The sequence below is a fragment of the Papaver somniferum genome, chromosome 1 (assembly GCF_003573695.1).
Source record: "Papaver somniferum cultivar HN1 chromosome 1, ASM357369v1, whole genome shotgun sequence".
Classification (NCBI taxonomy): Eukaryota; Viridiplantae; Streptophyta; class Magnoliopsida; order Ranunculales; family Papaveraceae; genus Papaver; species Papaver somniferum.
The window spans coordinates 87,410-100,898 of record NC_039358.1 but is presented as its reverse complement, the minus strand read 5'-3'; the positions used below and the strand labels follow the sequence as shown (position 1 = coordinate 100,898).

At 36.7% G+C, this 13,489-nt stretch overlaps 2 protein-coding genes across 2 annotated transcripts; both read right to left on the bottom strand.

The window, feature by feature from the left end:
* Positions 1 to 2,185: 2,185 nt before the first annotated feature.
* On the bottom strand, positions 2,186 to 4,313 carry LOC113276494 (polyphenol oxidase, chloroplastic-like). The gene is made up of 2 exons (XM_026526103.1): positions 3,077 to 4,313; positions 2,186 to 2,931 (listed from the first exon to the last, which is right to left on the bottom strand). Exons 1-2 carry the CDS (start codon positions 4,274 to 4,276, stop codon positions 2,359 to 2,361), a joined length of 1,773 nt encoding a protein of 590 aa, XP_026381888.1. The 5' UTR covers positions 4,277 to 4,313; the 3' UTR covers positions 2,186 to 2,358.
* Positions 4,314 to 6,585: 2,272 nt separating this feature from the next.
* LOC113324569 (beta-glucosidase 12-like) lies at positions 6,586 to 8,139 on the bottom strand. Its single transcript, XM_026572883.1, has one exon. The coding sequence runs from the start codon at positions 8,137 to 8,139 to the stop codon at positions 6,586 to 6,588; it is 1,554 nt and encodes a 517-aa protein (XP_026428668.1).
* Between the last annotated feature and the right edge of the window lie 5,350 nt (positions 8,140 to 13,489).

Here is a 13,489-nt window from a genome sequence, read left to right as displayed (position 1 = left end):
AGCGTTTGGCTATCAACCCGCGATGTGTGCTTAACGCAGCGGTGTGCTGGTGGATGTGTGCAGCTCACTGCTCACAACCAAAGCGTTTGGCTATCAACCCACGATGTGTGCTTAGTGCAGCGGTGTACTGTTGGGTGTCTGCAGTTCACTGCTCACAACCTACGGCCCGCAACATTTGACTATCGATTCTTGTTCTTATTCTGTCAAAGAAGCTAATTATCAACTCCAAAGGTACAAATTCTTAATTCACTGACTATGTTTTACTAAATGTTGCATTAGTCTCAATCTGAATTGAGGATTAGAGTATCTTGTTTGGTTGTTTGTTTTGTTTCCGGCACAAATTGGTTTATTCCAGCCAGGGACATGACATATTCTATAGGGGACTGCTTGGCATTTGTACCAGCCTGCCGCTTGGGTAAAATTTCACCGAAAATAGCCATGTTTAGCTTTTGTTATATTGCTTTGTCCACTACTTCCTCCGTTACTTTTTAATAGGCCAGTTTCTATAAATAAATATTTGAAAGAAATAGGCCAGTTTCCTAATTGGGAAAGTCAAATGTTACTTTAATTTTCCGGGACCACTTTTCTTTTTAACTTCTTTTGATGACAAGTGTTATGTGGACCATTTCACTTATTTCTTTGGCTGACAAGTGTCATGGGGACCATTTCACTTCACTTCTTTTATTGACAAGTGTCTGGAGGACCACTTTCAATAATTAGTTCTCTTAATTTCCTTTATTTTTTTCAAAAAAAGAAACTGACCTATTAAAAAGTAACCGAGGGAGTAGATTATTTGTACTATGCTAGTATATTTAGTTTTATTCTTTCTTTCATAATTAAATCTTTGTGTTGAATAAGTTTGACAAAGAAGAAAACACGTTACATATTAGATTAAATGGTACACATTCTTAACTCTATCTCAATGTATACTTGATTTGCCCTAATGTTTGTAGAAAGCCGAATTTTCTTTTTTGCTTGTTACAGGTCAATCATTCTTGCTCTAGGTTTCTGCCATTTTTCTCGATGAGTGTCAGGTTAGTACGTTTTTTCCTTTACAAAGACATTCAGTAGATATTATCTCATGCATAAACAATTGCTTAAAGGTATAAGCATTCTTTTCTTGCATCAATACATGGTGAGGCAGTGATGGTTAGAGCTGAAAGTCATCCATGTCACATTCCATTCGGGCATAAAAGGCAGTGTCGGAGTATCTTTTTTGTTTTTTGCAGGTCTTGCCTATGTATTCCTATGACAAATTCAATTGGCAGAATGCTGGTGACCCGTGGGAAATGCTATCTGTTCCTTTTTTTACTTTGTCTTTTCATAAAATTGTTACTAACTTGAGCGTCCGAGTATCTTTTTTGTTTTTTGCAGGTCTCGCCTTTGTGTGTCTATGACAATTCGTGGGGAATGTTATCTATTTTTTATTTTTTTACTTTGTTTTGCATGAGATTGTTACTAACTTGAGCGTCGGAGTACCTTTTTTGTTTTTTGCTGCTTATATGGGAAACCTGGAGCATATGGAGTTGTAACCCTTCCCTTTTCTGTTAGAGAAGGAATTAGTATTTTCTTGGCTGGATTTGTCCCAACTGAGAACCTAAGATTCCGTGACGAATCACTTACTTTCAAGGTAACAATTGTTTCTCACTGTATAGGTTGTTGCCTTCATTTGGGACCCAACAATGATTAAAACTCAAGGAAATTCCATGCTTTGTGTTCTGGAGGGAGAATTCACCGATTCCCAATTTATTGTCATGCTTGGTGAAAACGGGACAGGGAAGACAACATTTATCCGCATGCTGGTACATTCTTTAGAATCATATGTTTTCTATGTGCTTTTTATCGTTCATTTTTTGAAGACATGCATTATATGAACTTGAAATGAGTGGAGTTCATGATTATGCTGCATGTACAGGCTGGTCTCTTGAAGCCAGATGATGTGTAGAGTTCAGATGCAGAAATACCTGAATTCAATGTTTCTTACAAACCTCAGAAGATCAGTCCAAAGTTTCAAGCTTCCATCAGGGCCTTGCTGCATCACAAGATCCGCGATTCATACATGCACCCTCAGTTTGTGTCAGATGTTGTCATGAAACCACTCCAGGGAATTAATATTGGTACCACACATTACTTTGGATTTGCTAAAGGTGTGCAAGCATATAAGGAATGGCATTACTCCAGGGAATTAATAATGGTACCACACATTACTTTGGATTTGTATGTCAATAAATACATTAAGGAATCAATTACAATGACAAAGAACCATCAACCAAATCGGTTCCTAACTTATTGAAAGAAAAAAAACAACCAAAGAATCACTGAATTAACGGACCTCAAAATGTAGTTGTAATCTAACAACTAATCATCATCATCATGGTCGAACAATTCAATATCAATACCTTCAATTGTAGCCTTGCCATGACGAGGTACAATAGTAACCACCAACGTTTCAGAATCCTCAGCTTCAATATCTTCGAGTAACCTAGTTATGCCTAGTTCCAAACTTGCCTTATGCTTGGAATGATGTGAAAAATGATGACCATGAGGTATTTTCACAAAACTACCAGCCAATTCGCCGAGATCAGGAGCCATAAATCCTTGAATAGGTTTTGTCACGTAAACATCGAATCTAGCCGCAGCTCCGCCTGGAACGTCAACACCCCTGATAAATAGAACCTCAGAAGCGTCTTCTTTTTGGTTCTTGGTACGGGATATCTTTGGCCTCTTTACGATTGCTCGAATTATCTCTGTATTCACATTTCTAGTTTGTGATCCGAATTCAGAAACCGGGATGAGTTTCAATTCATCTCCACCAGCACTTCTTTTCTTTGCTGCCTTAACTTTCTTGCATTTACGGCCAATGTCTGTCCAGGGAAGCTTTTGGGTTTGGTAACTGAACCGGAGTTGTTCGGGAGTAAGACAATCCTTCACCTGTAATTTGACCAAGAGTTAGTAAAAGAGATATGTTATTCAATTTCTCAAGTTTGGTTTTTAATTCACTAAAAGACATGATGATTAAAGACAAACAATCGTTAAATAAACAGAAATCATGGTGCTGTGCTGTGCTGTACCGTACCTTAACCTTGACAACCTGGCGGTTCTCATCGTAGAATACGAACTCGGATTCAAGCCAGTCATGGTCCTTAAATTCTGGTTTCCCACCACGGAACTTATTGTAAAGATCCCACATACGATCGACATTACCATGGTGACCAAAGAAAATGGTATCTCTAGCAGCTGTGTAGAAGTTACCCATATTATAGTAAGGAGACACAGGAGGTCCAACCCATTGGTGCATCATATTATGTAAATTTTCACAACTTCCTGATGCATTTGTCGGAACAGGTTGACCTGCCCTAAGTGGTTTCCCCATGAACAAAGCTGGATGATGTTTTGATTCCTTGAACATTCTGTCGATTTGGCACATATTAGCCATTATCACTTCGTCGACTTCAGGTCCAACTGGGTTTGGATCATTATAAGCATACTTGTAATCCAACACCGCAGAAAGATGATTCTTATCTCTTGTACCGTCGTGAAGGGTAGATTTTTCGTTCGTGTATATCTTGGGCATCTTCATACCTTGAGGAGTATCCCAGTTCCAATAAGGAATTGCGAAAGTATCATCATTGATTAGCTTTCCGAGAATTCTTTCCCAGAAGTAGAGATAGTATCGGTGCCATGGAAGGAAAAACCAACTTCCATGAATTTGAAGTAAAGTCTTAGTTCCGGCTTGATCAAAGGCACCGTTACAAAAAGTACAGTGAATGGTTGCTTGTTGCATGTAACTCCATGGATCATCTGGTTTTAGATTTTTCATAGCAGTAATGGCTGCTTCAAATCTTTCGACTTCGAATGGTGTTAGCAAGTGAGCAGGTTTTCTTACTCTCATTGGCTCGCGACTTGACGGCGGCTGAAAGTCGATGATATTTGCAGTGGAATATGGTGGACAGCAATTGATCTTTGTTTCACCATCTGATGCTAGATGACATTTTGATAGGTCAGGTACAGCTAATGGTGCGCCAAGTGCAGACATGCCTTGGCTCCCCATAGTTGCAGTTGCACTACACATACCTCCTAATCCTAAAAGAACATTTCTTCGATCGACAACATGGTTTACATCCGAGCCATCTTTTTTTTGTTTCTTCTCACAAGTGGTGTAAGACACTCTCTTGCTAACGTGAACTCGAGGTTGTACCGACTTTATCCTATGAAGAGGATTATTGCCGGCGGTAGCCGAGGGTATGGTGGTGGTGGCCAAGTGTGAGAGAGACATGCTTTCCTAACTTGTCTTGTGTTGTTTCCAAATGAAGGAGCGCACATATATGAAGAAAAAAGTAAGCTCACATCTTCTTATCTTAATTTTGGTTCTGAATAAAACCTTTGTATTAGGTACAACAAATGCACTTTATGCTTCAAAAAAAAAAATTTATATCACGTGGGTGAAGTTATTTTCTTATGCGAAAGCGAAAGTATTATGAGGAGGGAACAACTTGTATTATTTATCATTTATAAATCAATTTAAGAACATGCTTCAGAATAATTAATTGTTAATAATTAAACTACTACGCTCATATCTATTTATCTATATATCTACATATACATACAGAGCAGCCACCTTTGAAAAAAACAGAGCAGCCGTAAATAATTTAGTTAAGATTTTAAAATGGTCAGTGATGGCGAGCTAGGCTGTTCATGCTAGGTTTGGTTTGCTTTATTATATGGCACGCTTTGTAGTTTTATGATTTCTATCCGGACTCCACCAAAACCCACAAGTGCTGGTGATCGGTAGGCTGTGAACTCTTGGGAAATAGCGGATCCTACAACTATGGCAGTCTATTTAAGCGGTGCATCAGAGTTTTTGTAGGTTTTATATAAGATTGTATAATTTCAGGAAAAGCATCTGTAAAAGTTTAGTCAGTACTTTTGAGTTTAGGGTGCGAAGAATTCAGTATTGTAAACCCACCTCTAGAGAGGTCAAAAGAGCAGGTGCGTGAGTGAGCATATGATACGGGACGTATTAGTAAAGTAAAGAGTATATTTCAAGATATGACAATATCTTGGATATTTATCAATTTGATATTTTATTTATTAGGATTATTATTTGTTTTGTTAGATTTATCTTCTTTTATGAGAATAATATATTCCTTAGGCTAATTAGGAATGTTCTAGATTTCTAAGTTTATTTCAACATGCTATAAATAGCCATTTCCCTTTCATTGTAAAACAACTGTATTTTTATCGGATTAATGAAACTATCAAGTTGTTTGGTTAAACACCATTATTATTGTCTTTTAACTTTTGGATTAGAGTCTTTGCTCCTGGATTGGAGTCTTTTATCATCACCATTAAGGAGTGGATTCTCCTTTCTTTTATTGCTTCGCTTGTGCCATATCAGCATACCATTATAAGGTTCTACTGCTACTTGATGAATTCATTGACTGCATTGGCGAAGTTTACATGTTTCTTTGTTAAAATCCATGAAGGCAAATAAAGTCCTTCCAAATCCATGAAGACGCACACAACTCATTGTTTAGCTAATTACTTCAGGCTAATTAACAATCCCATAGGATTCTAAACTCGATTGATTTAATCGCCTGTTTACCTAATAAATTATAATTTGGTCGCTAAATGCATTACCAAACATTATTAGTTACCTACTCCTTTGTACTAATCTACATGTGAAATTCGGCAACTTGTTAACTAAATGCGCATCGTTTCACATTATTAGTTACCTACTCCTAGTACTAATTAATTTATCTTGTGATGACTTTGGCTCATTCAAGTAAAGAATTAGGTAAAGGAAACATGAGATGTTTTGCTCGATGTATCTCCTTAATCATTTAACTGGGTTTGTGCATGTGATACACAACTAATATAACACTTTACAGTGCTGGTTAAGTTTGTATTTAAGTGTCTTTAAGAATCAAATTGAGTAAATATATAACAGTGCTGAAATATTCTAATAAAATGCTAATTCAAACTCTGAGATCATGATGGTTAAAATGGATTTAGTAATCTCTCATAGAACTCGGTAAACCCCGGTGGAAGTCTTGGGTTAAAAAGACCGTGTAACCATCTTCAATACTTTCTCCATTTCTGGAGAAGAGATTTTATCATTATTATTTATTTTATTTTATTTGTTTTTGACCTATTCTCTTTTCTCCAAAGACGGTGGGAGTATTATACTTCAAACTTTACTTTCAATCAGTTGAAAATAGAGTATTCCCTCCATTTCAAAATCATAGACAGGTTTGTGTGTAAATTTAGATACAAACCTGCCTATTATTTTGAAATGAAAGTAGTATAAGATAATTGAACCATTGATATTATGATATTTCTACCTTACCATACTTTGCTGATATTTCTAAATTTCGTCCACAAGTTAATAATTTGTGTTTAATTAATCAATGAAGGCATTTTTTTCTTTTACAAATTTCATTCTAATTAATTATAGATTCGGTGCAGTCATATTTTTTGTTTTTGTTCATCGTGTAAAGTATTTACAGTTGTGTTTTGTTATTGATCAGTATAGATTTTTAGACACAAGTGCCATGCATGACCTGAGTAATTGATTGAATTAATCTAGGCCACTGAATTTGTTGAGCGGAGAAAGTTCTTAAACCATCTGGAGGAGTCTTTAGGGTATCTCTTCAATCCATCTTTCCTGTCTACATGGTACAAACCAAACGTGACGGTATACCCACTCGTAAACTCATAGTTGTCCATCAATGTCCATGCAAAATAACCTCTGACATCAACACCCTCCTTAATCGCTTGCTGAAGGTGATAGAGATGTTGAATGTAGTAGTTAACCCTCTTAGCATCAGTTACCGAATCTTCGATAGGTTCTGTACCGTTAGTTGAATACCCGTTCTCGGTGATATATATAACTGGACTCTTGTATTGCTCCTTTATATAAAGAAGTATCTCCTTGATCCCTGGTGGGTATACGTTTAGCCAAGGCGTAATAGCTGTAGGACCAATAACAGCTCCGTTCCGCACATTTCCTTTCTTAGCTTGAGGATCAGTATCGTAACTCATTTCTGTAGCATTTGTTGGTGGATTATTGGAAATACAACTTGTGCTGTAGTAATTCAATCCAATAAAATCAAAGGATCCTTTGATTTGCAGATGCTGGAGATACGTAAATGCTGGTAGGCGGTGTTTTAATATTTCTATCATGTTTTGTGGATAATGACCGGAGACTAAAGGTTCCAAAAACCACCCCAAAGCAAAATCTAGAGCTCTCTTTGTAGCCAAAGCGTCTTCTTTCTTCGTAGAGGCAGGAACCATCCAATCAGTATTAAGCGTTATTCCGATTTTACCTTTTTGAGATGCTTGATATTTTTGCTTGTAAAGATTGACAGCAGCGGAATGAGCAAGGAGTAGATTGTGGCCAACTATATAAGGCTCAACCCCTGAATTCCCATATTTGCAAAGATGTCGGTTTGAGCACCGACCTGGCGGTGATATTCCCAAGCCATAACCCATATAAATAAAGGTCCAAGGCTCATTAATTGTGATCCAATGCTTGACTCTGTCGCCAAACTCTTTAAAGCACACCTCTGCATAATCCTTGAAATCATTGGCAATGCGAGGACTCAAGAAACCACCATATTCGTTTTCGAGTGATTGTGGAAGATCAAAGTGAAACAATGTCACAAATGGCTGAATTCCATGGGATAAGAGCTCATTAATGAGATTATTGTAATAATCGACTCCTTGTTTATTGACTCCTTTGCTCAGACTCCCACCGGGTAAAATTCTGGACCATGCGATGGAGAATCTATAACTGTCCATACCCATTTCCTTGATCAGCTTTACATCTTCCTTGTAGCGATGATAAGAATCAACGGCCACGTCTCCGGTGCTATGGTCAGATATCAAACCTGATGACATCTTGGCAAAAGTATCCCAAATAGTCGTACCCCTACCGCCTTCTTTGGTTGCACCTTCATTCTGGTATGCCGAAGTAGAAACTCCAAAGATGAAGTCGGTGGGGAAGTCGTCCCGAAATGGAACTTCTGTGCTCACGTTATGCGCATTGGAACTGGTTATAAGCACATTAACAAGGAAAAAGAAGACAAATGGGTATACCAAATGACATGAGAAGAAATTTCCATGATCCATCATCATTTATCACTTACAAATTTTCTTTCTCCTGAGTCGACTTTAATTCGAAGGTTATATATATATATATATGAATCCGCTAGCTGCTTTGCAGTGGCTAACAAACTACCAACTCATTTGGAAGTTCTTTGAGCAGGATGTGTGATGGCTACAGCCAACAATCAACTTCAATTCCCTCAAATCTAACAAGTTAATTTTCATCCATGAATTCACCCTTGTCTAAGGCTACAAATCGGGACTGAACTGAATTTGTTAACGTACAGCAAACTTTTTTGTTAAAATAAATTGTTAGAACTTTATTGTCAAAATATACTTTCTGGAATTAATTTGGACATCTAACGGTAAACGGTTGTTGAGAAATAAATCAGTATCACCTCAACTCGCGCATGAGTGCATGTGAGCAGGTATATATGCATCTCTAACAGCAACTCCTATTTAACAACATGTGCATGTTACTCAACTAAATACGTTACTTAGGAACCAACATCTAGTAGGACGACGGTTACCAGTCAGTCGGTCTCTGGAGGCTAATCAGGAGGTCCGGCGGCCAAGTTTTTCCTACGTAAAAACATTGAAATTTCTTCAATAAATTACGCGTTATATATCATTCTTTTATTTGAATGATGGTCGAGGACTTCGACATGTTCCCCTAGTTTGTCTAATGAAGGAAATTATGCACTACGATTATTGTAGTTTTGAATATATTGAATCGGTGGATACATTTCATCTCTGGACCCTTGATTACATCTTGATTTTGAGAAAATTTTCATTTCAGCATCCACAAAATAATTCACAGCACAGAAGAAAATTACGTAAGAGTTTAAACAATTTAATTTGTATTATCTATACTGTACAGTATATTCATGTTAATTAAAGCATTTTTCTTTTGTTTATACAAGAGAATGAAGAATGAATTCGGTCGTATCAACACCACCAACTCCAAAAGCTTCGAGTCCACAAACTCCATTGCTGCTGCTATTAATACTTGATGATGCTTCCTTATTTGGGACTTGGTTTTGGTGTCGTAGGTTGGCATGGTTAGGAGGATGATAATACATCCTAGCAGTATGTGGACAGTGAGAATGAAATCTTGCTGCAATTCTTACTCCTAAATCTAACATCTCAACATACTTCCCCATCTCTAGAACCAAAATTTGGACAAGTATATATATAATTTATTACTGATATATAACAATTAATAATACAATCAAAAATGAGAAACAAGAAAGAATTTTGATCGGAAAATGAATGGGAATTTGGTTAGAGATTGGAATACATCCGAACCCATGAAATGTCTGGAACTGCTTGTGGAGGAATATGAATTTGAGAGTTTGTTACTCCTTTATTTATAGTAATATAGTATAGTAGTTGAAGTGGTGGCGCGTGAGACTTTTCGCCTCTCTTTCCTTTTACTCTCGTGTTGACCAGAAAGAGAAGCCTACACTACACTTCTTGTTTGGGATGTCACATTTGACTACATGATTTCCGTCTCTCTTTCCTTTTGCTCTCTTTTCGTGTTGACCAGAAAGAAAATCTACACTTTTTGTTTGGGATGTCACGTTAGACTACATGATCATCCACTATCTCTTGTTTATGATTTTTTCTTTCTTTGGCAACAACTATGGATTGATTGATTCTAGTAGTCCATGATATTAGTCAAAGTGTGATGGACTGAAAATCACTGACCTAGCGGTTTCCAAATAAATCAACATAGCCAGCCAGAAACCTTTTACAAAGATGGATAGTCATTAAAAAACATATCCAAGGATAGGCTTGTTAAGTAATTTTCTTTCTAAATAATAAGAATTTCAAAGGATTTTTAATAAATTAATGGAAAACAGGGAAGACGCTGGTTACCCTTGAGCTACACTTAGCTCTGTCCCTATTCGACAAGCATGTGTGTCATGATCTTTCTTTCCTTGTTTCTGGTTCATCTAGAAATTATCTTCTTTTTAAGTGATCAAGTAATTATCATTTACCATGAGTAATAAATTTTAAGATAACCTTACAAGTAAAAATCAAAATTTATGCAATAACCGCAAAATTTTTACAGCAGTAGCCTTCAGTGGTAATAAATTATGCAGTATCCGCTAAGCTAAGGAGAATTCCAAAATTTACGCACTATCATGTAATTTCCTTTACTATGAATGATAAATTTGCCATTTACTATGCAAGGACGATCCTGTAATTTTTGGGGCCTAATGCTAAATATATATTTTGGCCCATTACATTAACGTTGTTAATTAGAAGAGCATTCAATTATAATCGTCCAAAAGTCGATTCTCTTTGCACATTATCTTAATAGCAAACTCATTAATAGCATACGTAACTCGAAGGTTTCAACAGATGTCTGTCCCATATACAACACAGCTAACCCATTTAACCTATCTTGTGATTGTGGATCGAAGGTAATCTTTGATCAAATGGTAACCAATATAGTTAACAGGACCTTGTAAAGAAAGTGATTTTTTGTAAATGGGTAAATTTTATAGTTTAGAAAGGCTCCAAATTCAGAGCCCATAATCACTAATCATACTAGGGTTTACCCAAAACGATAAAAATACATACAAAGAGGATAATAAAAGAATTACTCCTAAATAAATAGGATCGGAGAAGAAATAAAAATAAAAATTAAATTAATTAATTGTTTTGAAGAAATAATATCATACGTATATGAGTTTTATGAACCCTGAAAAGCTTGAATAGTTCTTGTTTCATTTTCATGTCACTACACTGAAAATGGAGTTTTGCAACTGGCTCCCGTTGTTGCGAATCGGGGTCGCAATTGCATCCAGCTGTTGCTAAAGGGGGCGACACAAATTTTTGCAACGGAAATGTGGTTGTTGCGATTTTCGAGTCACAAATGTTTTCACAACAGTTTTCAGGTGTTGTGGCTCAATTTAAGAACAGCTCATGAGCAGTTACGAAATTTTTAGTATTAGTTCCGAATTCTTGACTAAATCAACGGAAATTGACCCAGAAAAGTCGTGGTAAAAAGTTAGCAACAGGTTTTAGCTGTTGCGAAATTTTTACAACAGTTGCAGAAATATTTGACTAAGTCAAAAGACTTCCTTTTTGTTGTACATATTTAGCAACAGACTTTGGATGCTGCTAATTTATTGCAACAGCGGAAAAAAGAAAGCAGGTTTTTGTTGACCTGGTCAAAATATCCACCACCACCACCCCGTCCCTTACTCCACCAATTCTATTTTATCATGCAACTACCCATAACTTCGTGATTCAATCCATCGTTCGATCATATTCTGCACCACTTATACTGACATTGATATGTTCAACGATATATAAGAAGAACATATAAGAAAATTACAAAAAAAAGAGAAAGAAACAACTATATGTTCATCTACACATGGTATATACATATGAGTTACTCTTGATTTCAGTAAGACCCTAACTTAATTGGTTTATTTTTAAACTCTAACAACTATATATATGTTCATCTACACATCGTGAGTGTCTAAGATACAAGTTTCTGTAAGCTAAAACAAGCACTTGATATCAATGCTAGCTTTGCACATGTTCAACTCATCTGCATCATGCGACAATCCCTGCAACACAAGTACAAACCATATTATCGGATATGCAAAATGCAGTAATGCACAAAGCAAACAATCCCTGCAACTCATAAAAGACATAACCAAAATCTAGACTAAGTGTCTAAGATACAAATTTTTGTAAGTTGTGTCTTATCCGCAATGTATAGCATTTACATTAAGTAACATGAGGATACAAATTTCTGTAAGCTACATATGCTCTTCCAATCTCATTACATTATGTAACATTATCGGATTTAAATGATTATAGGAAAAGGATGATTACTCTAATAAATTTGTAGACTAAGGATGATTAAAGGAAAAAGATGATTATACTTTCCTTCATAATATCAACTGCTTAGATAACATGGTGAGGATACCATTTCTTGGATAACATCAACTGTTGAACCATCTTGAGTGATTTCTTTCCAAGTTGAAATGTAAGAAAAAATGGTTAAGACTTCAAATTGTTTACAAATGTATGCATGCAATTGAACCTTAAAGTATCTTATACAACTGCAACATCAAAAACGAATAGAAAAAATATTAAAACCCCAAAGTCTCTTTTTCTCTTGGAAGTAAACCAAAATCAAATCAAATCTCTCTTCATCAAATGAAACCCTAACATCAAAATCAAATCATGTATAGAGAAAGAGATTTGCTACATGTATATTTCAATTTCTTTTGAAAAATTCAATTATGTGGCAGAAACATACAACTCAAGTGTTTGCAGGTGTTCATTTCCACACGCGTAACTAGCACGCGTGAAATAAAAACAGTTGCGAATAGTAACCAAGAACAACCATTGCGAAATTCGCAACAGAAATAGCCTGTTGCAAATGTCTAGCAACAGGAATTCGCAACAGGTATATTTCTGTTGTGAATCTGAGTTGCTAAAACCTGAACTTGGTGTAGTGTGTTCCTGGATTAAATAAGTTGCTTTCGCAACGTGCCGACCTTTCAAGGGGAGAAAAATTTGGATCTTATAGTTAGTTAAAAATATTCGTGTGCCCCCCATCTTGTGTCCCCAAGTAAGGCTTTGTTTTCTTTAGCTTGAGGGTTGGCCCTGTTACTATGAAATTGAAGATTCAAGTGTTTTCTGTTTATTCGATTTCCATTCTTGGAACACAAAATAAAATTAGAATTGTTATATAGGAAAGATAAAAGATACTTCGAAAATGGAATCTTCGAGCAATGAATAAATGTGTGACGGAACGGAAAATTACGCTTGGCACGCCTGGGCGCATAGGCCATAACTCCTCTGATGTGCCATGATGAAGCTACAGTCTGGGCTTTAAAACTAGGCAAATGCACGTTCATTTGCCCTTGCAAACATGCTCATGGAGCATTATGCAGCTATTTTAGCTTCCACACCTTTCCAACTTACCCTTGTTCTGCGAAGGGTTCAAAGCCATAGAAGCTATGGCCGATGCATCTTGCATGCATCTCTGGCTTCCGAGTGTTTTCCAGGCATAAGGCATGCTTGGACTTGCCCATACGCTATTGACAGCCTTATTCCATCTCCCTTAGGCTCATGCAGGCTCCGCTACTTGCATACCGATATGAGTTACTTTCCTGGCCATGTCCAATGCATTATTAGTACATGCCTACGTCGAACGCCTTGATAGGAAGTATGAGCATCCAAGGAATGGAATGCAACTAGCCTCATCAAGTATGGCCACAATCATCTCTTGCGTCGAGCTACCGAGCCAGATGATATGAGAGGCCAAAGTGACGCAATCATCTCTAAATTAGATGATATGAGAGACAACGTGCTGGACCGACAATGCTGCAACTCATTGCGG

Excerpts from the sequence above, each read along its gene's own strand:
- LOC113276494 (XM_026526103.1), bottom strand. The coding sequence starts at position 4,276 with ATGTCTCTCTCACACTTGGCCACCACCACCATACCCTCGGCTACCGCC. Across the intron at positions 2,932-3,076 it reads GCCAGGTTGTCAAGGTTAAG|GTGAAGGATTGTCTTACTCC; the intron begins GTACGGTACAGC and ends GTCAAATTACAG.
- LOC113324569 (XM_026572883.1), bottom strand. The coding sequence starts at position 8,139 with ATGATGATGGATCATGGAAATTTCTTCTCATGTCATTTGGTATACCCA.